Source organism: Mesocricetus auratus, unplaced genomic scaffold, assembly GCF_017639785.1.
Source record: "Mesocricetus auratus isolate SY011 unplaced genomic scaffold, BCM_Maur_2.0 Super-Scaffold_100691, whole genome shotgun sequence".
Taxonomy (NCBI): Eukaryota; Metazoa; Chordata; class Mammalia; order Rodentia; family Cricetidae; genus Mesocricetus; species Mesocricetus auratus.
In genome coordinates this window covers 29,058,647-29,085,771 of record NW_024429267.1, presented here as the reverse complement: position 1 = coordinate 29,085,771, position 27,125 = coordinate 29,058,647, and the positions used below count along the sequence as shown (strand labels likewise).

The following is a 27,125-nucleotide window of genomic DNA, read 5'->3' as shown; positions in this document are numbered from 1 at the left end:
ACTGATTGATAAGTAAAGCACTGTTGGCCAATAGAGAAGCAAGATAGGTGGGACTAGGAGTCTAGGAGGATTCTGGAAAATGTAGTCAAGAGATTACATGTGATCCTGGGAAGAGAGGATGCATGAGGCTCAGTAAGATAAGACCTTATAAAAATGTATATTAGTAATTATGGGTTAATAATTAAGTCAGAGCTAGCCATTAAGAAGCCATAGCAAACGGCCAACAGCTTCATAATTAATATAGTGTCTCTCATGTGTTATTTGGGGGCTGAGACAGCAGTGGGACCCAGGCAGCTGGCTGGAAGAATACACATTACAGTTATGCATACAGAGCATGGGCCTAGGCAGTTATGGGAAATATTAGAGGTTACTTTTATTAAGAACTTTGCTAGTGCCCCTTGCAGTCATGAACCTTCCTTAGAAGACTCTGAAGCCTGTTTGGTCCCAGTTCTTTGGGAAGAGATCCTGGGAACATTGTATTCCTGTGTGTGTGTGTGTGTGTGTGTGTGTGTGTGTGTGTGTGTCCCTGTGTGAGTATGTGTGTGTGTCCCTGTGAGTACATGTGTGTGTTTGTGTGTGTGTGTGCATGTGTATATGCATGTGAGTGTGTGTGTGATTGTGTGTGTGTGTGTGTGATGCACCAATCTGATCTTAGTGCCTTAATCAGAGTCAGCTCCAGTCCTTTTTGTCAAATACGTGGGCCACTTTTCTGCTTTTGTGTTTGGTTAACCACTCTCCTTCAGGGAAGTCAATGGGGGAGGGAGTTCTGGGAGATGGGACTGGATGAGCCAGATGCAGGGCCATCCCAGTGCTTCCCAGGGGCATCCTCAAGCCCTTGGCTCAACCCAGCCTTGTTCTCAGCAGCTCCATGGCCTCTAGTGTCTTCAGTGCCAACTTACTGAGCCATCTTACCAATCATGAAAGGCAATGTGGTGGCCAGGACATTACATCGTCAGGTAGATGAAACTCTGAGAAAACATTCTGGGAGGTCAGAAGGGTTTGAGTAACGTTCATATCCTAGGGAAGTTGTCTGCCATTTCCAGACTCGGTTTCCTTGTTTCCAAGGCTAAGACAAAGTAAGAAAATAAGAAACGCAGCAAGAATACTTTTGGCCTTTTCTGTCCAACCTTTCCTTCTTTCCATCCTTTCTGCTGCCGGCCTGCCACGACCCTACCCTTAGGAGGAGCTCCTAACAGGTGAAGACACCAAGGCGGAAGTTAAGCAAGCTAACTCTGGCTATACAGCTGAAGGTGGGGTGCTTCACAGGAGTGCTGCCAGCCTGCCCTCCCCTCAGCCCATTGGTGGTCCTGCCAATAAAAAATACCTGACAATTCAGAGTCAGTGAGCTCCCACTAACTAGCTCGGGTCAGCTGTTTCTAGCTTTTTGGAGCCTATTCTCTTTGGAGGGACACCTTGCTCAGTCTAGATATAGGGGGGAGGGCCTTGGTCTTGTCTCAGAGTGATGTGTCAGACTTGGTTGACTCCCCATGGGAAGCCTTACCCTCTCTGAGGAGTGCATGGGGGGTGGGGTGGGGAGAAGGTGGGGAGAGCAGGAGGAGGGGAGGGAGTGGGAACTGGGATTGGTGTGCAGAATGAGAAAAGATTGTTTTAAAATAAAAAATGATAAGAAAAAACCTGGCAGAAAGCCACTGTCCATACATGCGTACTCACGTCATTGAAGTGCTTGGTGGTTTTCATGATGTAAGGCGTCCTTTCGTTTTTCTCTACCTTCATCCAGCCCTGTCCAAAGAACTCCCTGCAGGGAGGAAAGGGAAACCTGAGCAGAGGAAATTAGCTCTGCCTTGCTCACTCAGTGTTGAGTCACTTCTTTGCTTTTTGAGGTGATCATTTATGGGGGAGGAGTGCTCTGTGGAAGCCCAGGGAGGAAGGAACCTCGAGCTCAAGCCCAGTTCTATGCTGCACTTTGTGTCTGAGGTCCTCTACTCATCTGTGAAATGGGAGTGTAACTAACACTTTCCTCATGGGGCCATCACCAGACCGAGAGGACATGAGGTATGAGATGGCCGAGCGCTGCTGTGAAGCAGGTAGGCGTACCAGATTTTGCTGTGGATCTTGTTTCTACGTTTTAGTCACTCTGAAGTAGCTGGTCTCCAGAACAGAGGTGACAGATAACCACAAAAGAGGCTGTGTGTAGTAGGGTGTGTGCCTATCATGTGCAAGGCCCTGGGTTCAATTCTCAACACTATACAAAAAAGTTAGGGCATTTCCCAGCAGTGGTGGTGCACGCCTTTAATCCCAGCACTTTCGAGACAAAGGCAGGTGAGTTCAAGGCCAGCCTGGTCTACAGGGCTAGTTTCAGGACAGCCAGGACTGTTACATAGAGAAACACTCAAAAAAAAAAAGGTGGGGCATAAGAGGATAAATGGATAAAAGAACTGCAAACCAGTTCCAAGTAGTGTGTTCTGGCACAGGGACTCTCATAGGGAGACCATAGACTGCCCATGCTTCATCGGTAGATGAACATCTATCCTGCTCTTGCTGTTGGAGGGAGGCAGGAGTAACACTGCTTCCACATCCTGGGGCCTCCTAAGTCTCCAGGTCAACCATGTGGTTAGGTGGGGCTGTACTCATGCCCGTGGGGCTGTGAACATGGCCCTGGAAGGCCAACCAAATGCACAGAATTCTCCAGTGATGTGTGGCCTTAGACATGGTGATGCCAATGTTGGGAGATGAGTATGCAATAATTATTGGAAATTCAGAGAAATGCCTTGGTTGGGACGGTGCTTAGTTTGGCTTTAAACATAGAAAGGAAAACCACCATAAATTGCACTGCTAAAGAGCACCATACACACGAACAGTGTCTGCAAATGCATGTTGGTTATTGGATGAAGAGACAGCATAAAACTGTGATTACAGAGAATACCATGGTGACTAAAGGCAGGGCAGCCAGAAGCAGGCCTGAGGCTTCACCAAAGTCAAGAGCCATTCCGAAATTTGTTCCGAGGGCTTGTATACACACATGCATGCACGCACGCATGCACACACACACACATGAACACATATAAACACACACATGCATACATATTCATGCCTGTCGTAAATGAACATGTATTCTTTCTGCACCTCCAGAAAGAGGATTCTGCTGGAAAAGTGTGTGTACAGAGAGGGGGGTGCGCTTACAGGTGATAGGTAAAGAGAATGGGGGAGGAACGTTCTTTCCAAGTTTTGAAGAGTTCACACAGCTTGAGTCAGGGATGTGCTGAGGAGGGAGGGAGGAGGAGGAGAGGAGGCAGGCAGCCATACCCACTTACTCATAAGGAATCTTCTTGAAGACAAGGTGATCCAGCAGGGTCAGTTGCTCTGCTATCTCCAGGGCTGAGTGGTTTTCGAAGGGCTCGGCCTTCACGCCTTCTGCCTGAGGGAGCAAGGTCAGAGTCAGGCCAATGAGGTGCTGCTTCTGGGCTTTCGATACTTTTCTGAGAACCTCCTCTCTTCTGGCGGGTGGGTGGGTTAACAGTGAGGAAGCTGGTCCCCACTGAATGTTACACTGTGTGTATGTGTATTCTGTGCTTCCAAGGGACACTCCCTGGAGGAGTTGGTCACCTGCCCTGCAGGGATCTACCTCTATGCACATAGGAAGGCGTCCAAAGCCCACTCAGGCTCAGGCTGCTCCGATGGAAACTGGGCAGCCGGGATACACACAAGCTTGGGTGTCTGATCCCAGCTGTGATGGGCCACTTCCCCTGGGTTCTACCTGGCCCCAGGTGGATTCAACACAAGTTTTCTTTGAAACTCATTAGTAGGTGTGGGTTGTGGGTTCCGAGGTGTGATTTGCACCTGGGGCAGTGTACCGTCTTGTGAGCAGAAGACAGCCGTCAGCCACCATGTCCCTGACTTAGGGAGTTTACTCATGGATGTGACAGGATCTGTCACCTGGATCTCCTTGGACAGGGAACACCCTTAGGGAAACATTAGTCAGGGACAGCAGGAGTTACATGGAGGTTAACAGAGGGAGGCCTTTGGAGTTGGCGGTGGGGAGGAGAGGATAGGACAGCTGTGCTGGTGCTGGGAGGAGCCCAGATCCAGTGAGGGGTGAGTCAGATTAAAGGTCTCCTGTACATTGGGGCCGTCTGGGTCATACAAGAGTAGAGGGGAGGCCTATAAGGCAGAGCTGGGCCTGCCAATCATTCATGACTTGTTATCCTTCCACTCACTCCAGGGCACCCAGAAGTTCCAGTAGCAGCTGGCTGAGTGCCCAAGTACCTGTCTGCACAGATCAAAAGGGAAGTGGGATCCACCCACAACCAGAGAACATGCCACCCCTTGAGGCTGAGTGTTCTGCTGTTCCCCTCCCCCACCGCCCATTTCTTTAGCAATGTATTGCCAAAGTGAGGTCTGTATTGCTAGGCTGGTGGCAGACACTGGAGATAGGTAGACCTGCAGACATGATTCAGGCTCAGGGGGTTCACAGAGTGAGGACTCAGGGGACAATAGGTTCTGTGCGGTAGCAGGTCAGTCATGGGTGTTTCCTGGCAGAGTCACCAGGGCAGAGAACAGAAGGCCAGGTGCAGGAGTGTGGGTTCGGGGAGCACTGTGACTTTGGAAAGAATGAGTTCTTAGGCAGGCAAAGCGGGTGTTGGCATGAGGCAGCAGGGGCTGGGTTGCAGGACAAGACCCCTGTGGTTGCATTTCTCCTGTGTGCTCTTGGGGGTGCACCCTCCGGAGGTGGGCAGCTCAGCTACAGTCACTCCTAAGGTTCTGCGTAGGTGTCTCAGGCCTGGGTCCAGAATGGCAGGGCTGTGAGGGTCACAGAAGAGTTCAGGAGGCCACACTGGGGTGTGGCCCAGTGGCTATAGGTGCTGCATAGGGGCAGGTGACCTTTTCCCTCACTTTTGATATTGCCCAAGTCTGGAAGAAGTGGCTTTGGAAGTAGAGGGCAGAGTGACAACTTCTGTCACCTTCCAGAAGACTTGTGAGAAATAATGTGGCAAGCCATCATTTTCCTTCCCACTGAAGTCACGGGCCTCCATTACGCTGGACCTGTTACTCAGGGGCTCTGAGGACCTGCCAGGAACTGGGGTGTACAGAGATGGGGCTCAATCACCTTTTGTTCTAGAAGTGCCCCAGGCCATTGACAAAGGAAAAGGGCCCTTGTACATTCCACCCAGGCAAACAGGAACACAGGGCATTCTCTGCACTGGGGAAGTGGTGGGGAGGCTAGACCAGCATCCTGGCCCAGAGGAGCAAAATGTAGTAAGTGATGTCTAGGTGCCACCACCCTCCCTGCCCTGGTGTGTCACTGAGCTGGGGGGCTCTGGGGAGCACCAGCCATGCAGTTATTCCCGGGCCGGAATGTGGATAGGGTACTGTTCTCCGTGAGTGACGAGATAGGAGAGGAGCCAGGGTCCAGAGTCCTAAGCCCTTACACTGGCTACTGCTAACACACTAGTCAGCCTGGAGCTGAGCTGATGACACGGACTCCGCCTCTGGGGAGGTCAGAGTCTGTCTCGAGCATTTCCAACCATCTCAGGTCAGTGGCCAGGAGCTTTGGTGGGTCACTAAGGCATTCTGAGTATCCTAGCTAATCCCTGGAAGTACATGAGGCCACCATTCCGTTATGGCGTATGACGTGCCACTCCTAGCTAGCTCCTGCTCTTTCACGGTGAACACAACTCTCTGTTGTGTTCTGTCACTTCAGGGCGGGTTCCATGACGCCTCAGGATGGGGTCATGTGACATAGGATTTGAGTTACTCTCTGGGGTCAGCTGAACCTGAGTGGGAACAGCTTCCATAGCCACCACTTTCCATTCACACCTCCGAATGAGTGATTTAGATGTCTGCCTCAGCTGCTTCATTTGTAAAATGGGATAATGACGCAAACTTGCAGCGTCACTGACAAGAGAGCCTGGAGTCTTTCAGAATCTAATGTGGCCCAGCGCAGAGGCATCCATCGACGGATACTCCCTGAGACACACGACAGAGAGACGGGGAGAGGGACGCACAGTGGATGAGGAAAGGGTAAGTGGCAGTGTTACTGGCTAGATTTCGCTCCTCAGTAAAGGAGCAATTTGCTAGGCCCTGTGCTTGTCTAGAATCTTTGCCAATGTAATGAATTTACAGTGAGGCCAGCAGGGTGGCCAACACGGCTGATGTCCTTGTGAGATGGGAAATATGAACACAGTAGACAGAGACACATACCGAAGGAAGACAACACAGGGACACAAGAGGAAATTGTCCCAGGACCATGGAGATATGAACTGGAGTGGCACAGTCAGAGGCCGAGGGTACACAAGGTTACCAGCAGCTGGCAGAGGCAAGCAACTGTCCTCCTCTAAGCTCCTGGGGGAGCATAGACCTGCTTACATCTTTACTTTAGATTTCAGGCTCCAGGACACGGGGAGGAACAACTGCCTAGTTTGTGGTGCTTGGCTACAAAGTCACAGGAAATGGATGCAGGTGATGGCTCTGCCTGGTCAGGGAGTCATGGAGTACTGATGGTGAGATGATCATCCTGCTCACCATCTGTGTGATCTCTTCCAGGGTGATCTGGTTGTCACCTGGGTCCTCCTGGGTCAGAGTCCTAGGGAGAAGGAAGCATGTGAGCCCAGTGCACCTCACTGGTAGATCTTCCCTACCCGGCCTGTCTTCCATGACCCCTGACCCTTGCTTGCTTCTTTTACCCAGAGGTGCTACTTCTCTCTGCCTCCCCTCTGCTTTATTGGCCCATGCTTGATCCTTCTGCTTGGGAAAGGTCCCTTCCTTAGCTTCTGAGCTTCCTACACACTGTTGTGTACGTATGTGCTGGGACTCAGAGAGACAATGGCAGGGACCTCTGAGTCAGACTGGGCCTGTGGCAGGCACTGCTGTGTGCACAGGGAATGATGGGACACACATGGTGAAGTAGTGTCAGACTTGCAGGACAGGAGATGCTTCTAGATGGGATGCCCCTCAGGCCTGGCTTGGTCAGAGGGTTCAAAGATAAGGTGATACAGCAGAACAGAGGCCCAAGAACCCAAGATGGGATTGTGTTGAGAGAGAAGTAAGAGAGGATATAGTCAAGCTAACTAGAGTGAGTCCTGGGCATTCGTGGAAAGTGAGGGTAGTCCCCCCCCTGTAAGACCAACTCTTCACTTTTTGTGATAGAACTCACGGGCATGATATGAGGATATGGGATAGGAAGAGTGGTAGGCTCTTGATGACTGACCAAGGGCCAGACCTGAGGTACGCATAGAGAAGCAGTGAGACCTCTTTAGGGACTGGCTGAAGGGAGCAGAACTTTGGAGGTCAGTCCTGGAAGCCAGTGCCAGCCCAGGAAATAGACACTCTGAGAACTGGCTCTCTTGAGGGCCCACAGCAAAGGAAGTCCTGCTCAACACAGTTCTTCCAGCCCCCAGGAGAACCTGCAGGGAGACACCAAGGGCCTGGGGCTGCTTGTGTGCATGAGTATGCCTGTGGACACTCCACTTATCATTTCTCTCTGGGTCTTTCTCTCTGTCTTCCTTTTTTTCCTTCCCACACACACATGCACGCACACAGAAAGTGTTGTAGATGAGGGAGGGCCAGTGGCTATTGTAAGACTTGGTGGAGTGATGAGGCCTGTACATGGGGCCTTGGGATAGGAAAGAGGCTGGAGACTTGGGTCATAAGTAGAGAGTGCCTGAGCTGGATTTGGGAGCAAGTCTGGGGTAGATTCAATGCCTGGGGTGTAGAGGCGGCTTGCTGGGTGTGAGGAGGAGAAGCCAGCCTGAGTGGGAGGAAGAGAGCAGGATGTGGGGTGTCAGTGCACCTATGCCATTTCCCTTCTGACAGCTGCAGAAGCCACACGCACCATCTTGCTTGAACCTTCCTACACCCTCAAAGCCAGCATTGTTCATTCACTTTAGAGAGGAGAAAACGAGGTTTGGCTAAGGGCCTTCTTCTGCTCAACAGTGAGTCACTGGTTGACATAGCTCATATGTGGGGCTGTCTGAACCCTGACCTCCGCTAGAAGGGGCAGGCCAGGGATCATGCGCAGCACAGGTCTGAGGACAAACAACTGAGTTTAAACCAACAGACATTCCTTGAATGGCAGTGAGCACTGTCCAGTAGAACTCTCTGTAGTGAGGAGATGGGCTCGCTCGTGCTATCTTAAGATAGGAGCCGCTAGCCAACTGAAGCTCTGGGGACTGAGGGACACAATTTTATTGAATTCAACTTTAGTTCACTGAGATTTAAATAGTTGTGTGTAGCTAGTACCTATCATATTAGAGAGCACATGCTGGACAGGTGTTAGCAGCCATGGACATATGTAGAGAAGAGGTACATGTCCCCACCCCCAACAGGGTCTCATGTAGTCCAGGCTGGCTTACTATGCAGCCAAGGATGAATCTGAGCTTCTCATTCTTCTGCCTCCCAAGTGCTGAGATTACAGCCTGAGAGATGGGGCCACAGACATCACCACTATACTCAGTTTATATGGTGCTAAGATTGAACCCAGGCCTATGCAAGCACTCTACCGACCTAGCTATGCCTCTAGCTCCATCAAGGGCTGGTGAGGGGTGGGGAGGGGAGGGCTAAGTACACAGAGCACCCACTCCATGCTTGACTATAGAGGAAGGGGCATGGCTCCCAGATGTCTGGGGCTTACTTACATCTACCCTGACATACCTCCTGCCCAGTCTGGCTACTGTGGAGTTACAGGGCAGGGCCTTGTCCCAGAAGGTCATCCTAAGCAGGAGGACCATGCTGCTCTTACCGGATGATGTTGGCTGCTGCTTTTCGCTCCTGTGTCAGAAGTTCTGGGTCATGCATGACCTCTTCCAGGAAGCTGATCACCTTGCTTTTGAGTTTACTGTTGGTTTCAAAGTCCTGTGGGAAGATGGGCAGGTAGCTCTGGCTACAGTTACCAAACATTCCTGCAGGAGGGACCAGGCTGAAGGAGGGAGTTTCTATTTATGCCCATGGTGGCTGCCTGCTTTTCTTATCTTGTCACTACTTCCAGCAAGGCCACAGTGGGACTTCAAGCTTCCTAAGCACAGGGTTCTGGGACAAGACCAAGACTACCCCTTAGCTGTTGTACCTCCAAGTCAGGGAGGTCAAGCTTCTACCTGCAGAGAGGTGGCCAAACAGAGGCCCCTTGTCTTCTTGACTGTTTTTGCTTCCTTTTCCTGGGGAATCTGAGCAGGTTCTCCTGGGAAAACGGGATCCCCTTCCTCCTGCTGTCCTACTACTGTCTGCTCTCACTGACTGCCACCGGGAAGCAATCGCTCCTGGAGCACAGTCCCACCTACCTGAGAGTGCTTGGAGACCCAGTGGCGGAGCACATTCAGCACACGATTGGTGGCAGCTCTGCGGATGACGAACTCCTTGTCGCCGTTCCTCTGGTCAGGGGGAAACCCTGGCAGTGCTAGAGGCAGAGGGAGAGAAGGACGGGAGTGGAGCCTGCTTGGTTTGCCTGAGGGCCTTGGAGGGAGCACTTAACAACTGGGTTCAGGCCCAAATGAGAGGCTGTGAAGTCTCAGGGGATGCAGTTCTTCAGCACCCAACCCCTGTCCTTCCTGCCCAATCTAGAAGGTTCAGGAGGTTTCCACCAACAAGATTATACAGGGCACCCAAGACCAGAGCTCTCCAGGAACCCCCCTCTAACCTTTGGTGTGGAACCGTTGCTGTGGAAGTGGGTGCCGAGGGCTCTCTCGGTTGACGTTCTTTGCTGTGAGTAGAATTTGGCCAAGGACCAATGGGGATTGGGGAGGGAGAATGGGACTCCAGGATGGCAGGGCAGCACTGGCAGGGCCTGTGGGAAGAGTGGGATGAAGTGGGTAGCAACAGGTCAAAGAGGAAAGAGGGGAGGGTAAATCTAAGAGGTGTGTGCGCGTGTGTATGTGTGTCTGTGTGTGTGGTTGTGGATATGCTAAGCTCACCCTTGTAGGGGTTGACAAGCAATACACCTGTGACGACATCCCACTGTGATAGAATGTGGGGAGGGAAGGTGCAGAACAGGCTGCATCCTGAACACACAGTGGCCTGGCTGCAGGTCTGGGTGTGTGGAGTCTGGCTGGTGCAGACAGTAGGGCTCCATCCCAGCCTCCATGGGAGGAAGGGACAACAGGGCAGATAACAGAAAGCCAGGCTCCATGTCCAGAGAGTGAGGATAACTTGCTGAGCAGGGAGCTCTCCAGAGGCACTGTTGAAGGACCCACCATAGCATCTGCAATGCACACCGAGCACCCGAGGAAGTGGGGGGTGTCTCCCCTGCCACAGAACCATGGAGAATGGGAATACCCATAAGCAGAGACATCTACACACCTGTGCTGGCCAAGGACATCCTGCGATACTGGAACCTCTCCTTGCTTGGGGTGCCCTCGTTGGCTCCCGCAGTGGCTATGGCAAAGGCAGAGGCAGCTGAGAGGGCGCTGCGATTGTTGTCCAGTTCACGACATGACGTCATCACGACTCCATTGTTGTAGTTAAAGAGTGGGAATTCTGTGGAGAGGAGGGAGCTGACCCTCAGCCATTCCTCAGTCCTTTGGGCTGGCAGACATTCAGGCAGCTGGCGGACAGCCCAACCTCCAGAGTGGAAGCTCTTCCTCTATGCCCAAGGCTGGAGAGGGGCTCAGGGTGTAGTGTGGGGTCTGCTTCCTGTCAGAGTCGTGCCACAATATTCCTAAAGCTGTCCCAGGGAAGGAAAGCTCAGCCAGCCTCTTGCTGCTTAGAAGACTGGGAGCTACCTTTCTCTTTCTCTAGGACTTTTAGCCCTGTCAATTCTTGGCTTTGCTGGCCCAAGCCAGCTTGAGGAAAGCATAATGAGCTCTCTGCTTTCACGGTACTAGGGACTGACACACAGCCCATGCAATGTCTGATGGTCATAATTCATATTGACAGGGTTATGGGTACGGTTGCACTTGAGGACATGGGATGAAATTCTCCCCACCTCTTTTTTTTTTTTTTTTTTTTTTGGTTTTATGAGACAGGGTTTCTCTGTATTGTTTTGGAGGCTGTTGGTCCAGCCTGGCCTCGAACTCACAGAGATCCGCCTGCCTCTACCTCCAGAGTGCTGGGATTAAAGGCGTGTGCCACCACCGCCCGGCTTCTCCCCACCTCTTACTGGCTGTATGGCCATGAGAAAGTTCTTTCAACTCTGGAGCCTTGGGGATCTCCTCTGGACAGTAAGGATATGTCCAAAGGCGGATATAAAGAGATCACAGAAGAAAGTTCAAAAAGCTGTATAAACATGGGACCTACAGATGGCAATGCCGACAGACAGACATGGGGGTCAACTCCAGAACACTCTGGCTTCATCTCACTGGACTCTAGAAAGCAACTAACACTGTCACAGTGAAGTAGCAGTCCTCGAGTCCGGGGGCAATTGGCTTGCTTTAAAGACTCTGAGCTAGTCCCTTCCCTCCCCTTCCCTCCCCTTCCCTCCCCTTCCCTTCCCTTCCCTTCCCTTCCCTTCCCTTCCCTTCCCTTCCCTCCCCTTCCCTTCCCTTCCTTCCAAAGATGTTTCCTCCCCTTATTTCTTAGGCGTTCTCTCTCTGTCTCTCTCTCTGTCTCTCTTTCCCTCTCTCTCTCTGTCTCTCTCTCTCGCTCTCTCTGTCTCTCTCCCCCCCCCTCTCTGAGATAGTATTTCATCCTCCCTCCAACTCCAGCTCTCAGTAAGCTGCCCAGGCTGTCTTGAACTTTCTCTAGTCCAGGATGGCTCGTCACTCCTCATTTCCCTGCCTCAGCCTCTCATGTGTCTCAAGTGGGATTACAGGCATCACTCATATCTGGGCCTCAATGCCTGATTCTCTTGAGATCTACTGCTGTGTAAGATGCCGGGAAGGGCTGAAGGGGCCCAGGTGCCTCTCCTCTGAAGCCAGGCAACCTTGTTCCTCACTTGTTTCTTCCCAGGCATGGAAAGCAGGGGATCCTGGGATTTGAGCTGCCCCACGTATGGGCAGCAAGAGTTTTGGAATGCCAAGAGTCCTTCTTAGGGAGGCAGGAAGACTGTCTTGGTAGCTGAGGGCCCCTGAGTTCTCTCCCACCCTTGGGTGCCCCAGAGCCCTCCTGGGGGTTCAATAGTGTTTATGGGGACCAGGAGATAGGTGGGCTGTTCAAGAACCCTGCAGGACTGTGAGTCTGAAACATGGGTGGGCAATGCCACTATCTTCTGGAGCCTTCCCCTGACTGTGATGCTGGGGCTAGAACACAGAACTCTATCTATGTCAGGTGGCACTATACCACTGACATAGTGCCACACCCCATCCTTGCTTCCTTATCTGAAAAATAAGAGCAACCTAGGTTCTCTTCATGCACGTTGAAAGGGTGAAAGAGCCCGTCATCACACAGCCTGAAACACGGGATTCCCGGAAACATTTCTGACTTGAGTCCTCCCACGTGAGAGCGCTGCTGGGTCACTGGTTAGGCAATGTTTTCCGGCCTGAAGCTGGGGTAACTTCCCAAAGTGAAGATCAGGGCCAACCCAGCCAGTGTCCCAGCAACCACATCCCTCCCACCCCTGGGGTTATGAAACAGAATAGTCACTGCCCTCAGGAGTCATTCATAAAACATAAACACCAGCATGCCTCCCCTTGACCTGACCTGTGACCCTCTCCTCCCCTGGATGTCCACCTGCAGCTCCACACCGGGGAATGGTACCTGAAGAGTTTTTGCTTTTGACTAATTTTGGTGTTGATGGAGATTTAGTCGGTGATGCCTCGGTGTCGCCGTCATCACTCTGGTTCTGGTCCATGTCAGACTCTTCTTTCACAGAGACTTCAGAGTCTGGGGGAATAAAAAGACTCACACTCTTCTCAATTTCCCATTGGTTGGGAAGCACATCTATAATTCATCAAAGCAGAGCAGAGTAATTTGTAAGAGCTGGTGTCCCGGATGAAGACTGATCAACAGTGTAGCTGCTACAGGCTTTTTTTTAGAGCCTTTCACATGCTTGTGGATGGTGTGGCTCTCCAATGTGACCTTTTCTTTACCAGGACTTCCAGAAACTTAATGGGCACACCTGAGTTCCTGTTAGAGTGCATATTGTGGGGCACAGAAGTAGAATGCATAGGCTAGTCTGCTTATGGTCTTGGGTTCAATCCTCAGCAACAGGGGTGCAGGGCAGTATGTAATACAGCTCCTGTCTACATGGAACAAGGAAGCCAGTGGTTTTTTTTGTTTGTTTGTTTTTGTTTTTTTGTAGACAGGATCTCATGCAGTAGCTATGTAGCTAATGATGACCTCAGACTTCTGATTCTCTTGCACCTACCCTCTGAGTTTTGGAATTACAGGCATGCACCAGCCATACCAGAATGTATTTAGTGCTGGGGATTTAATCCAGTGCTTTGTGCTAGGTAAGCACCCCCCCAACTGAAAATAGATTTTTTCTGACTCAGGTTTTGCCCCCAACTAACATATCTACCCCACCTCCTAACTCACCTAAATTATACCCTTCTTGCTCTCTCATTAGAAAACAGACATCTAAATAATAATAATAATAGTAACAAGATTAAAAACAAAAAATAGGAAAAAATCAAACAGAAAAAAGGGCCAATGAAAAACCACAAGAAAAAAAAACACACACACACACACAGAACACAGAAATCCCATAAAAATACAAAACTGGAAAACATAACATATAAGCCCAGACATTATGAGACAGACATTACGAGACAAAGAAACCTCCATAAATGCCATTGAGTTCATTTTGTGTTGGCCATCTACTGCTGGGCGTGGGGCCTGTCCTTAAGTGTGGTTTGTATACACAGTGAGACTCTGTTAGAGAAAACTGGTTTCTCCTTCGCAAGCAGTTAGCAATTGGAGCACTCTTATCAACTGAGCTACATCTCCAGCCCCGAACATCGGCATTTCTAACAAGCTTCTGGTGTTGCTCACGTGGCTGAGCAATGGACCACACTGAGTAGCAAAGTGTTTCTGTTATCGGTAAGATATTTTGGGTAATCACCTGGCTGATTTGCCAAGGGGAGTCCTGTTTTATATCTCATCTCTTGCTTCTGGTCTAAAATAATATTAATCATGGGAGGGGGGTCAGGGTCTGCATAGTCTTTGGACAAGTGTGAGTTTTTGCTAAAAGAAGTTGCATGTGTGTGTATGTGTGTGTGCAGGTGTATGTAAGTCAGAAGTTGACATCACATGCCTTCCTTAATTGTGCTCCACTTTTCTGAGAGGGTCTCTCACTGAACGAATAGCTCACTAACTCAGAGAAGCTGTCAAAAGAGACCCAGGGAGTTTCCTGGCTTTGCCTTCTCAGCACTGGGATTATAGGGGTGTGCCTCTGAGTCCCGCTCTCTAATATAGGTACTAGAGATTGAACACAGGTCTTCATGCTTGTGTGGCAAGCACTTTACCAACTGAGCCACAGTCTCAGAACCTTGGGGGATGGGTCTCAGAGTCCTCAACTAGAAGGTGAGCACACTTGACTCTGTTTATAAAACCATCTGGGAGTCACAGGTCTCTTTAGAAAAGCACACCTACCCAGTTCACAGAAGCACATAGTTAGACTGGGGGTCCCTGGGTCTCCTGTCAAGAACTCTGGTACCAGGTGGTTTTGTAGGACTGACTGGGGTTGCACTCCACAAAGTAGCGATGGGGTCTCACTGAAGGTCTGTGCTGGGCAGAATTCTGCGCCTCACACTGTTGCCTGTCTAAGATCCCATACATTACACACACTAGATGGTATTTGGGTTCTCCGCCAAGCTGTTATATTAGCTACCGACTTTCAGCTGTGCGAGCCACACATGATGTTACCTATTTGTGGCATGTACCATGGGAATGTCCTGTAGTGATGGAGCCTTCTGTGACTTCTCTTCTTTTCAAGTATGCCTCCTTTTCGGAGGCTGGGGCTTGTGATCAGCTCAAGTATGTGTATGTATACACACACAGACACACAGATGGACACACACACACACACACACACACACACACACACAGAGCAAGACTGTGCTGGTGGTTCCTAGCATAACGCCTGACCTGAGCTAACACAGAACCAAATAGGACCCTTCTAGAATGGCCAGGAGAAGCTGTAGATAGGAAGGCAATGGCTGCTCCAGCAGGATCTTGGGCCACTGCCCCTACCTTCGGTGACCCAGCTGTTCCCAGAGCATACAATACAATGCCTTCCTCATTCTTCAGCATTTTCCATCCCAGTATTTTTGTCTAGAATGTTCTCCCTTTCTATTGGTGAACATCTAATGTAACGGATCTGTCAGGAATCCTTCTCTGACTCTCCTGATGGTGTTCCCAGTATTTTTGTCTAGAATGTTCTCCCTTTCTATTGGTGAACATCTAATGTAACGGATCTGTCAGGAATCCTTCTCTGACTCTCCTGATGGTGTTCCCAGTATTTTTGTCTAGAATGTTCTCCCTTTCTATTGGTGAACATCTAATGTAACGGATCTGTCAGGAATCCTTCTCTGACTCTCCTGATGGTGTTCCCAGTATTTTTGTCTAGAATGTTCTCCTTTCTATTGGTGAACATCTAATGTAACGGATCTGTCAGGAATCCTTCTCTGACTCTCCTGATGGTGTTCCCAGTATTTTTGTCTAGAATGTTCTCCCTTTCTATTGGTGAACATCTAATGTAACGGATCTGTCAGGAATCCTTCTCTGACTCTCCTGATGGTGTTCCCAGCACCTTTCTGAACGCCTCTAGCACCTTTCAGATGTGACGGGTATCGGCTATCCCACTGTTCGGTGTTCAGTCCGGTCTCCAAGTGAGACTGTGAATTCAGAGAGCAGGAGCCAATGACATGACTTGAACAGAGGGATGCAGGATGCTACTGTGGTAGGGAGAGGGAAGGCACAAGTCTGAGAACTTTGGCTGACGTAAAGTGTGATGATAGGGTATCACGGGAACTTCTGCTGGCCTCACCTTGGCAACCTATCCCCTCTCCATGGCTACCTGTCTGCACTGCCTATATCCTGTACAACAGAGGCCCAGAAGGCTCAGCTCAGCCAAGCCCCACTGTGATGAGTGCTAGTGGGTGACAAGTGCTAGTGGGGTGGTTCTGCTCAGTGTCTACTCACTCTGCTTGCTAAGGGCTGAGGGCTCCTTGGGCTTCTTAGGAGTTGCAGTTGGAGTTGTTGGAGCTGGGGTTGGGGTGTGGGTTGGGGTTGGGGCTGGAGTTGGGGTCTGGTTTGGGGTGTGGGTTGGGGTTGGGGCTGGGGTCTGGGTTGGGGTGTGGGTTGGGGTCTGGTTTGGGGTGTGGGTTGGGGTTGGGGCTGGATTGGGAGCCTGGCTTGGGGTGCGGATTGGGGTTGGGGTCTGGTTCGGGGTGTGGGTTGGGGTTGGGGCTGGGGTTGGGGTCTGGTTCGGGGTGTGGGTTGGGGTTGGGGCTGGGGTTGGGGTCTGGTTCGGGGTGTGGGTTGGGGTTGCGGCTGGGGTTGGGGTCTGGATTGGAGTCCGGGTTGGAGTTGCAGCTGGGGTCTGGATTGGAGTCCGGGTTGGGGTTGGGGCTGGGGTTGGGGTCCGGGTCGGGGTTGCAGCTGGGGTTGGGGTCTGGATTGGAGTCCGGGTTGGGGTTGGGGTTGGGGTTGGAGTTGGGGTCCGGGTCGGGGTTGCGGCTGGGGTTGGGGTCTGGATTGGAGTCCGGGTTGGGGTTGGGGCTGGGGTCGGGGTCCGGGTTGGGGTTGGGGCTGGGTTTGGGGTCAGGGTGGGGGTCTGGGTTGGGAGTGGAGTTGGGGTCGGCGTCGTGGTGGTGGTGGTGGTTGTAGTCGTCGCTGTAGTTGTGGTTGTAGTCGTATCAGTCTCGTCTGCAGTCTTGTTGGTGAAACTGCTGGTCACACAGAGCTTGCTGGTGTCGAGCGTGGACTTGCTGAAGGGAGACATGGGTGAGTGCATGCTGGTGGAGCCATTGGAGCTGCAGCTGAGTGCAGCCAGGTCCAGTGCCTTGCCCCCTGTGATGATGGGGATGTTGAGGGACAGCTTCCGGCGGCGGCTTGGGGACGATGTACTGATGGACAAGGGTGGTGGTGAGGAGAACTTGCGGATGGCACGAGGTGACTTGGGAGGCTCTCCATATAGAAGCTTGTTGTTCTGGCCACTGGCAAACAGGAGCTCCAGTGACCTGTGGGGACGGGAGGGGAGGAGAGAGAGCTGTTGGTGTAGGCTTGCCCACTTGGCCTGCTTCCTACAGGGCTCAGGGTGGCTGACAGCAGTGTCTCCCTTATGTGTATGGTCCCTGATGCTGGGGATGGGTTCCTGTACAGGCTTGGGGACAATGTCTATATCCACAGGGCTCGAGTGGGCTGGATATTTTGGTGCTGAGGGTGCTTCTATCCAATACTGCTACCTCTGCCTCCTTCCTGAGGTGCTAAGCCTCCTGACTACAGGCCTCTGCAGAGCCTCCATCTGTCCACAGGAGGCTGCTCTCACCTGCATGCTCTGCCCTTTTGTCCATAGAGTGGTCCTAAGGGATGCTCGTGGGCAGGGAAGCAGAGGCTCCTGGACAGGCAGTGACTCATCGGATGCCTCTGGCTCTAAACCCAGCGTCTACACCATGGCACTGAGGGTTTCACATGACCACTGCGTTGTGAGGAGAAAGTTTAGGGCCTTAGGAATCTCAAGGCCAGGCCTGCATTTAAGGCCACCTCAGGCAGACTTGTAAGACTTGTGGAAAGTCTCCTGGATTTTCTGGGCGGTAGCTTGCACACTGGTGCTTCAGTGATGTAGGCAATGAAGACGGCCTCAAAGCCAAGTTGGCTAAAGGGTTCTGCCCACTGGAGGATGTTCCTTGAGCATACCATAAAAGGCTCCCCCAATCTTCAACGCATGATGGGTGTACACAGAGCAGGGGCACCTTTCTGCCTATCTCTCTTCCTTCCATTTTTCCATCTTTCTATAAAGGGTGGGCCCCGTGTTTCCCATAGGGGTGTAGTGATGGGAAGACAATGGACATCCCTTGACTTCCCTGAGCAAGGCAGGCAGGGGAGATAAAGGAGGCTTAGTGAGCAGCAGCACGAATGGCCAGGCCTCTGGGCTTTGGGGGAAGGGAGAGGGAGCAGAGTGACTCCTCCCTAGAGAATGGAGTCCTCCCAAGTAGACCTCTAACAGGTTGTATAGCTGTGGATGACATTATGTAGCTGCTCTTTCCACTCACAGCTCCAAAGCTCTGGGATTATAGACTTGGACCACCATATCCTGTTTCCTTTGGAAAAGTCAGACTTGAAATGTACTCCCTCTGTGGTCTGGGAATGGTGTGTGCCACCACATCCTCACCTCTGGGACAGCCTCTTCTCCAGGGACCTCTTTGGCCTGGAAGATCTGTGGGTTTGGGAAGGGGTGCACATACTAGTGGGGAATGGTGTGGATGGGATTAAAAAATATTTTTCACATGTAGCCAGGCAGTGGTGGCACACACCTTTAATCCCACCACCTGGAAGGCAGAGGCAGGGGGATCTCTGTGAGTTTGAGGCCATTTTGGTCTACAGAGAAAGTTCCAGGACAGGCTCCAAAGCTACAGAGAAATCCTGTCTTGAAAATAAAAAACAAAAAAGTATTTTCACATTTAACTAATTAGTTAATGTGTGTGTGTGCGTGTTTGTGCAAGGGCATGTGTGAATACGTGTGTGTATGTCGGGGGATTTTAAGGTCATAGAGTAAAAGTGGAAGACATTTTGCAGGAGTGAGTTCTCTCCTTCCACCATGCTGCTTCCAGGAGTTAAGCTTAGGTAATCAGGCTTGGCAGCAGGTGCCTTTATGCACTAAACCATCTTGTCAGAACACAGGGATTCTCACAGACGGTGATGGCAAGGGATGTCCACGCACCTGGCGGGGATGGCACTGATGGGTTTCTTGTAGATAGTGATTAGCTTGTCTAGGACCACCACAGCGGTGGTGAAGACACGGTAGGAGTGCAGGAAGGTGTTGAGGAAGTCGATACTCAGGAAGCGAAGGTCTGTCAGCCGCTCCAGCAGCCGCTCCACACTGGCATACCGGATCTGCAGCACTTTGCAGGAATTCATGGTTTTGCTGAAGCGAATGTCAACATCATCACAATATAAGGAGGCATCAGACCTGTGGAGGAAGAGGTGACATGTGTGCAAATGTCAACATCATCACAATATACGGAGGCTTTGGACCTGAAGCCTGAGGGAGGAGGAAGAGGTGACACCTGTCTAAGGTTGTTTGGGCTCATGGTATCTCCTCACCAGACCAGGGCTGAGGCTACCACCAGGCCACCTTGTCAACCCCCACCTCCCAGTCAGGAACAGTTTTCCTAAGGGAGCATGGGAAGCTTCAGAAGGAAGCTGTACCTCTTCTCCCACCCTTCAGTATTCAACACCGACCGCCAAGGGTATTGGAAAATATAATAAGCTTTTTAAAATGTGCTTCCAAATTCCCAACACACGGAATATGCACATTTATGTCTACAGTGGCACTGTTCTCAAGAGCAGAGTGGAAACAAACGTATGTCCATGAGCAGATGAAAGGACAAATAAAGTACAGTGTGATGTTACTCAGCCATGGAGAGAAATGAAGTACTCACACACACACACACTCACACACACACACACTCACACACACACACACTCACACACTCTCACACACACGCGCACACACACACACTCACACACACTCACATCACACACACTCACATCACACACACACTCACATATACACTCATCACACACACACACATCACACACTCACACACACACATACACACACATACACACACACACGGTGAGATATTGTTTATGATTTATTAAAGCCTGCCTGAGGATTAAAATAGTACAGTCAGCCATAGGCTGCAGAAGCTGGGCACACACCTTTAATCCCAGCAGCCAGAAGCTAGGAGAAGGTGGTACACACCTTTAATCCTAGGATTTAGGATTAAGAGTCAGTTGAATCTCTGAGTACAAGGCCACCCAGACCTACACAAGAGTGAGTCAGTCTAAAAGAGAATTATAGCTCACACCTTTAATCCCAACATTAGGAAGTATATAAGGCAAGGTCTCAGACAGGCTTTGCATTCTCCAGCCACGCTGAGGAGAGGCAGCGGTTTAAATCAGAACTTTTAGCCTGAGCTAGAGGTGGGAGCTAGTGGCTGGCTGTTTTGCTTTTCTGATAGTCAGCTTGAAGCTTGAACCCCAATATCAGTCTCTGGGTCTTTTGTTTTTTGTGCTACAGACACACACTACAACATGTATAAGCCTTGAAGACATTATGCTAAGTGCAACAGGCTATGCACACTATGGTTCCATTTATAGGACAGGACAGAACAGGCAAATCACAGTAACAGGAAGTAATGTGGTGGATGTAGGGTGTTCAGTGGGTGCAATGAGAACGACTGTTCAAATGTATGTCATCTCTTTCTTTGTGAGTGGTGATGGGAGAATCTTAGGAGCAGAAGCTAATGTTGGCGTTACAACATAGTGAATACACTGAAATTTACTGACTTTTAAAGAAAAGAAATTTATGTTATATGAATTTATCTCAATTAAAAAATAACTAGGGTCAGGTACTTTAATATCAGCACTTGGAAGGCAGAGTGGGGCAGATCTCTCTGAATTCAAGATCAACTACATAGTCAGGGCTACACAGTGAGAGACCCTATCTAAAAACAAAATGGGTAATACGGGGTTGGGGAAAAAGATAAAATAGAAATTCCACTATTCCAAGTGAAGAGAAACTAGGAAACCAGCTGCTATTTTTGCTGCCCTGAGGTGTGTCTAGATTTTGGAGACTAGTTTCTAGGTTTTTTCACAGATGCCTGGTCTACTGGGTAGGAAGCAGGATGGTGTCATCATGTCAACTTGGGATCTATGACGGATGCAATTTCCAGAGAAAGACAGTGATGGAAAACCTTGTCCTCCAGCAGAAGGGGATGGCAGGTCTTCCTGATCCTGGTCTGGAAGTACAATATGCTACTTTTGGGATCTATGCTCTTCAGACTAAGAGTGTAATGTGGTGTCACAGATGGAATACCTTGGCGACACTCAATGGAAGAACCACAAAACTTTTCTAGAAAGAAACCTTTCAACCAGGTTCTACATAGTCATAGGCAAGATAGGTAAGTCCTCAGTGACAGTTCCAAATGGAGAACCATACAAGGACTTAAGCCCCTCGATATTAACAAATAGCTGGATTTGATGCCCCCCATTTGTTATTTTCATCTTCTTTTCACCTTCTATTCCCTTTCCTTTCTAGTGTGGACAGTGTTGCCATGTCTGTAGAATTTAAAATCCTTCTGTCTCAAGTGCTGGAATGACAGCTGTGTGCCATGCTTGGCTCCCCCTACCTCCGCCTTTTCAACTAAATGTGAAAATTCTACCTTTGGTTATAAACTAACCAGAAGTCATCTTAAACTCTCTTGGCTTAGAACGTCTTCAATGCAGTAGGCCTATTGAGATCTCTCTTCTCATAGCTCCCAAAAGCTATTACCAATGAAGCTGGTATTGTAAAGCCTCTCACGAACTGCCACCTTACATGCCGATTGCATGGGCAGTTTAGGAGTGCATGCCGTTTGTCTCCCTAGCTTTTGTGGCATAGGCCATTCCTGACCTCACCTTGGCTACTCCTTGAGCATTAGGATCAGCAGGACTTTCAACCCTCTGATGGACAAAGAAGCCTTCAGGGCCTGTCAGGCAGCCCGAGTTGGACTCACTGAAGACTTTTCCTCTCCCCAAGGAGATCACTATTGGTGGGAATTTGTCCCAGGCAAGACCTACCCATAGCCATTTCTAGGACTTTCTAAAACTGGATCTGTCATCAGGTCTCATTCCTCTCTGGGCTGAGATGTGAGATGGGAGTCAGTCACCCAGGCCACAGGAGGCTAGAGTACTGAGGATGGAGCTCTGTGTTGTGTGAACTCAACATCAACAGCTTCTTCTGGGCTTGGTAGGAACCAGCAGCCCCAAAGGTCATTGTATCATGCCGTGCTAGCTGGAGGCTAAACCACAGTGGACTCACTTTAATGGCAACAGGGTGGGGGTATATTTAAGCTTAAGCAATGACTCCGAAGCTATGTTTTGTTGTCCATAATTATGTTTTCTTTTTAAACTTTGACACTTGATTCTCCTTCCTTCCTTATTTTTGTTGGCCTGTGTTCCCTACACATTGAAGGCTATCTCTTTGTAGTTGTTTTTACTTGCAGCTAGTAGCTGTCTTAGACCTTTTGTGTTTCTGGTGGGATGTTACTGGAGGAGGATATACATGAACAAATAAACATTTGCTCTTATCGAAAGGATAAGCTTGAAATTTTTATAGTTGACTCTCAGAGTGAAAAAATACCATCAGAAAGAGGAGTTGAGTCTGTATTGACTGCTGAGGTGAGAACAGGCTAACACCTGAAATGGTGAGAACAGGTGACTTTTCTCACTGTGTGACAGAATACTTGATGGAGTAACTTAAAGGAGGTTCATTCATGCGGTCCACCGCAGGGTGGGGGCTGGGGGTGGCATGAGGAGTGGTGCAGCCAGCTTGGATCTGTATGAATCCAGGAACAGGGCCTGGTTATGATCTCAAGCCCTTTTCCCTCTAGTGATTCACTTCCTCCAACTGGGTTTAGCCCTTTAAAGGCCCTACAGTGTCACAGAACAGTGTCACCAGTGTCATGTATTGAAACACATGAAATAATGGGGATGCCACATTCAAATCATAACGGCATCCTTGGGGCCAGTGTGAAGGACACAGCTTGATGCCAGCTCTACTCTTGTTTCCTAGACAACACCTATTCTTTACTTCTTAGACTCCTCATCTGTGAACTGGAAATAGACCTTCCACAGAGCTTTCTGGAGAGTGGGATGAATGAACCAATTTAAGAGGCCTCTCGTGGTACATGGAACACAGAAAGCTGTAAGTGAGCACTGGCTCTGAATTCACAGGCTCTGCAGAAGGTGATTCCAACTCAAGGCTACACAGAGAGCTCGGGGAACTGAGAAAATGACTCATTTTTTTCATTTGTGCCCTTCCTTCCTTCCTTCCTTCCTTCCTTCCTTCCTTCCTTCCTTCCTTCCCACAGAGATCCACCTGCCTCTGCCTCCTGGGTGCTGGGATTAGAGGCGTGCACCACTGTTACCCAGTTTCACTTGGGGGAGCTGGTGGCGCAGCTGGGCAGTAGAGTACTTGCCAAGCATGTGTAAGACCCCAGTTTCCACTTCCAAATACTTTCTCTGGAAATGGGATTTGAAATGTCAATAAATAGCCTTTCCCCCAAAGCCACTAATGAGCAGGAGGGTGAACTACAAGGTGGAGAAAGGGGACAGCGGATTAGGGGAGCATGTAGACAAATGGCAGTCCTCATCACTGGGAAGGCACTGCTCTTCTGTCTTGCTTCTCCCTGCCTGCATCATGGCGGAGGGGCAGTCCAGGAGAGCCCTCTGTAACTCAGGTAATGTGGGGCTGGCACTTGACCATAAGTCACCGTAATCTGTTCCCTTTCTCCACTCCCATCCCTGCTTCTTACTCTGCGTTTCAGATGGACTCACCAAACCCTAGGGTGAAACATCTCAATTTAGTCCCTTGAGCCTGTCTGCTCCAAGGCCTATGGGATAATTGGACTCATAGGGTACCTGGAGAGTAGAGTTCACTCAAAACATGAATCAGACATCCCAATCCTCCATCACAAACCCCAGCATCTTTCGAGCCCCAGGGGCTGGCCCTGCTCAGGTCCCAGCTGTGCCTGATTGGTGCTTGGTTTCTGGAGCACAGCCAGGTTAAGGGCACTTACTTGATCATCTGTGGCACGGTGACCTTGGAGTTCTCTTCAAATGCGTTCATCATGAGCCCATTGCACCGGATATTGTCCACACACTAGAAACAGAGGGGACGCTGGGCTCAGAGCTCAGTCTCCATACTGGATCCCAGACTCACCTGGAGCTCTCCCAGCCTGCACACAGGGTCCTCAGATGCCAAGGGCACTGTCTAGGCAAGGGCAAGGCCAACGCAGTGTTATTCAAATTCTGGAAATCGAGTCACCTTTTGGGACTGACTTAGCCTTCTTGAGTCTGTTTCCCTGTCTTCCCAGATGGGCTTAGTGACTCTTGTTTTAGCAGGGTGTTTGTCAAGCAGATGCATCAGACTCTGGCCTCGCTGCTGCATCCTTTGATGTCAAGGTTCACTAGGGACAGGCAAAGGCTGGGTTTGATTTCTCTATTTTCTCCAGGGCACACTGTTTTTTTGGGGGGGAGTTGGAAAGGGGGGGCTAAACTCAAAAGAATAGATTTACACTATGCATAATCCCACATTGCCTTGGTTCTCTGTGGATTTTAGAGGAGCAGGTTGCCAGAAGGTCTAGCCACCTGATGTCCCCTGGACCAAGTAATATTGATGTCTGCAACTTTGTGGACTGCCTGGATGTTCAGGTCAATTTAGAGTTCCACAATATGAAAGCTAAGTCTTGGTATTTTATTATCACTGTTTATCTGGAAGGTTCTTGCAACTCTTTTTTTTTTTCCTTCAGTGCTGGAGATCAAACCCTGCTCTGGAGCAGGGCACACAGGTAAGAAGGCAGGCAGCTGTGAGGGAGCCCTCTAGGCACACTGGGTACCCTGCCTTCTCCAAGTCCCCGAGGCACAGGGACTTGGCTGTGCTAGACACAACTGCCTTTTCTGTGGCTAGTGGCTCTCCTAAGCCTGCCTGCACAACCTTGCAGAGCGGATGTCCACAGGCAGACACCTGGGACCTGGCTCCTGAAGTTATGGGACTGCCCTTTGCCTCCTGGAGCACAAGCCTGCTGGAGCAGCTGACAACCCTGTGACTCCATTCAACTTGTCACCTCTTGCATTTCCAGTCCTGGGCTGCTGCCTTTCCAGGAGAAGCCAGTGCTTCCTGCCTAGTGGTTAAATGGGGGTGGGATGGGGGAATGACTCTACAGCTTGCAACAGGCAAAGGACACACATTTCTCCAGCCTATGGATGCCAGCTAGGACTTCAGGAGGCTGCCCTGGTTCTCTGGAGTAGGTACCCAAGTGTCTGCTGCATCTAACATTCTTGGATGGCAGCACGAAGACATTTTGTGTGTGTGCATATAAGCATCCGGAGATCAGACTGAAGTGCAGACACCCTTGCCATTGACAGGTCTGGGGAGCAGAGCCTGGCAGTCTTAGGGTCTAAAACCACATTGCAAATGGAATGCATTGGCTGACTCTGCCTGGGCTGGGGCCGTGGACCTGGAGGGCTCTGGTCTTCTCTAGTAGAACCGTGCCACTGTGCCCTGTCCATCCTGGTCCCTCACCAGGCCAAACATGAAGGGACAATGTGCCCCGAGGAACAGGCGGTGCCGCTCACCTGGCTGATGTCACTGGTCCACGCTGCCTTCTCCTGCCTGGATGAGGCCACCAGGATGACTGTGAAGGGCGAGGAATCCTTTGGCTCCACCCCGATCTTAAAATCCAAGTGGTCTATGTCCTGGGTAGTTCCTTTGGCTTTTCCAGTGACAAAATATGAAGTTAGCGGAGTGAGTGTGGGCGCTTGTGAGCTGGGTAAGGGTCTCTGGTCCCTGAGTTAGACACCAGTAGAGACTCCAGGACGATGCCAGGCCACTGACTGCTCCTTTTAGAACAGTGTTTTATGACTTTTGGCTAGGTGAGAGTCATCATTTCTAACAGGTGAGAACGGAGGATCTGGCATGCACAAATATTTTTTTGAGAAATGTTGTTTAATGGTAAAGCATAGCACACTCCAGCACCAGGATTGGCATGGGATGGCTGGGTGACCCCAAGGAGCCTCACAGGGCGAAGAGGATGAGGGAGGCAACCATCAAACAGAAGAGTCCCATGGCCTCAGACAGGGCAAAGCCCAGAATGGCATAGGAGAAGAGCTGTAAAAATATGGAACCTTCACGAATTTGCGTATCATCCTTGCGCAGGGGCCATGCGAACCTTCTCTGTATCGTTCCAATTTTAGTATATGTGCTGCCGAAGCGAGCACCATGCACAAGAAATTTAAGGCACCCAGATTCTTGATTCAGAGCCTGAGTCACTGAGCAGTACGTCCTCTGCCCTCACTGCGCCAACGGGTTCTGAGCCAGGACTCAACTAAGCCTCCTAGCGAGGAGGCAGCTATGCCAGGGTTAAACGGGGCCTCCCAACACAGTCCTCTCCCTAACACCTGGAACACACAACATTGACATCTGAAACTTTCCTGGACTGGGCTGAACATTCAGTTTGGTTTACAGCTCCCCGGTGTGAAAGTAAATACTGATATTCAACTCCCTTTTTCTTTTCTCTTTTTGGTGCTTGGGATCAAATCCAGGGCATCACACTCACTACACCCTGGAACTCTTGAGCGCTGTCACTGGAAAGAATAAGTTCACAGAGTCAAGATCTTCTATCTGGGGGCACACAACTGTGAGCTGTCTGGCCCAGTCTGGACTGTTCTCTTGCCTGTTTGCATATGGGTCAGAGTCTACCATGATTAACCATCTGCTCTTCCTGCCAACCTTGATGATGAGTGTGTGTGTGTGTGTGTGTGTGTGTGTGTGTATGTGTGAGCATGCGCACAAATAAGCAGCTTGTACACTGACCTTCCTCCTCTGTGTTTTCTGGTTCCTCCATTAAGGTGCAATCGATAAGGGATATGACTCCATTCTGAAAAAGAGCAGCAGGCACCATTTTGGACCAGGAGTATATGTGCTAGAGCAGGAGTCCCAGAACATCAGGGCTGGAAGGGCCTCTACACCAAGCAACACATCCACACACCTGTGTACGTGTGTGTGTACGTGTACGTGTGTGTGTGTGTGTGTGTGTGTGTGTGTGTGTGTGTGTGTGTGTGTGTAACATATGCCGAGCGGGCACTTCGGTTTGTAAACAAAGGATCTTGGCTTCCTTTACAAGGTCCAATGAGGTGGGCGAAGTGAGATTTTTCTCTGGGAGACCACCCCTGATGAAGGCTGAGGTCAAACTGTAGGCAGATGGGCCAGAATCTGTCCTGTTTGGCTTCCTCTTGTCACATCAGCATCTCGGAGAATTACATCATACGGCTAAATCTATAAAAACTTGAAATCCTCTGTTCTTGGCCAATGCCTCCTGTTACCAATGGTGAAACAGGCCAAGTTTATGGATGCATTATATGCACTGCTAACCTTATTTTATTGATTCAGAGATGAAGTCAGAGAGGTTAAGGGGTTGCTCAAGTCGCCTGGTCAGCCATTGGTGGGGTCCTGAGAAAGCCTCAGGGCCCTCGTCCCAGCCCCAGGAGTAAAGAAAGGAGACCAGTGAGAAGGGATCTGGTGCAGTCCTCCT

At 50.3% G+C, this 27,125-nt stretch overlaps 1 protein-coding gene, 1 long non-coding RNA gene and 1 other non-coding gene across 3 annotated transcripts in view; 1 reads left to right on the top strand and 2 right to left on the bottom strand.

The window, feature by feature from the left end:
- Rasgrf1 (Ras protein specific guanine nucleotide releasing factor 1) overlaps positions 1–27,125 on the bottom strand; it is a 106,618-nt gene that overhangs the window by 18,172 nt on the left and 61,321 nt on the right. Inside the window, exons 11-24 of the mRNA XM_013121001.3 lie at positions 26,408–26,471; positions 25,171–25,307; positions 23,613–23,695; positions 18,707–18,955; positions 16,681–17,006; positions 15,967–16,011; positions 12,580–12,705; positions 10,246–10,422; positions 9,587–9,733; positions 9,231–9,346; positions 8,696–8,808; positions 6,481–6,541; positions 3,273–3,376; positions 1,672–1,756 (exon numbers count right to left, since the gene is read on the bottom strand). Of these exons, the coding sequence (XP_012976455.1) occupies positions 1,672–1,756; positions 3,273–3,376; positions 6,481–6,541; positions 8,696–8,808; positions 9,231–9,346; positions 9,587–9,733; positions 10,246–10,422; positions 12,580–12,705; positions 15,967–16,011; positions 16,681–17,006; positions 18,707–18,955; positions 23,613–23,695; positions 25,171–25,307; positions 26,408–26,471 (1,833 nt within the window). The remainder of the gene's footprint in view (positions 1–1,671; positions 1,757–3,272; positions 3,377–6,480; positions 6,542–8,695; positions 8,809–9,230; positions 9,347–9,586; positions 9,734–10,245; positions 10,423–12,579; positions 12,706–15,966; positions 16,012–16,680; positions 17,007–18,706; positions 18,956–23,612; positions 23,696–25,170; positions 25,308–26,407; positions 26,472–27,125) is intronic.
- Positions 19,587–26,092, top strand: LOC121137431. Its single transcript, XR_005874650.1, has 2 exons — positions 19,587–22,738; positions 24,345–26,092. It is a non-coding gene; the product is annotated as an uncharacterized LOC121137431 (long non-coding RNA).
- On the bottom strand, positions 25,707–25,812 carry LOC121137719. Its single transcript, XR_005875026.1, has one exon. It is a non-coding gene; the product is annotated as a U6 spliceosomal RNA (small nuclear RNA).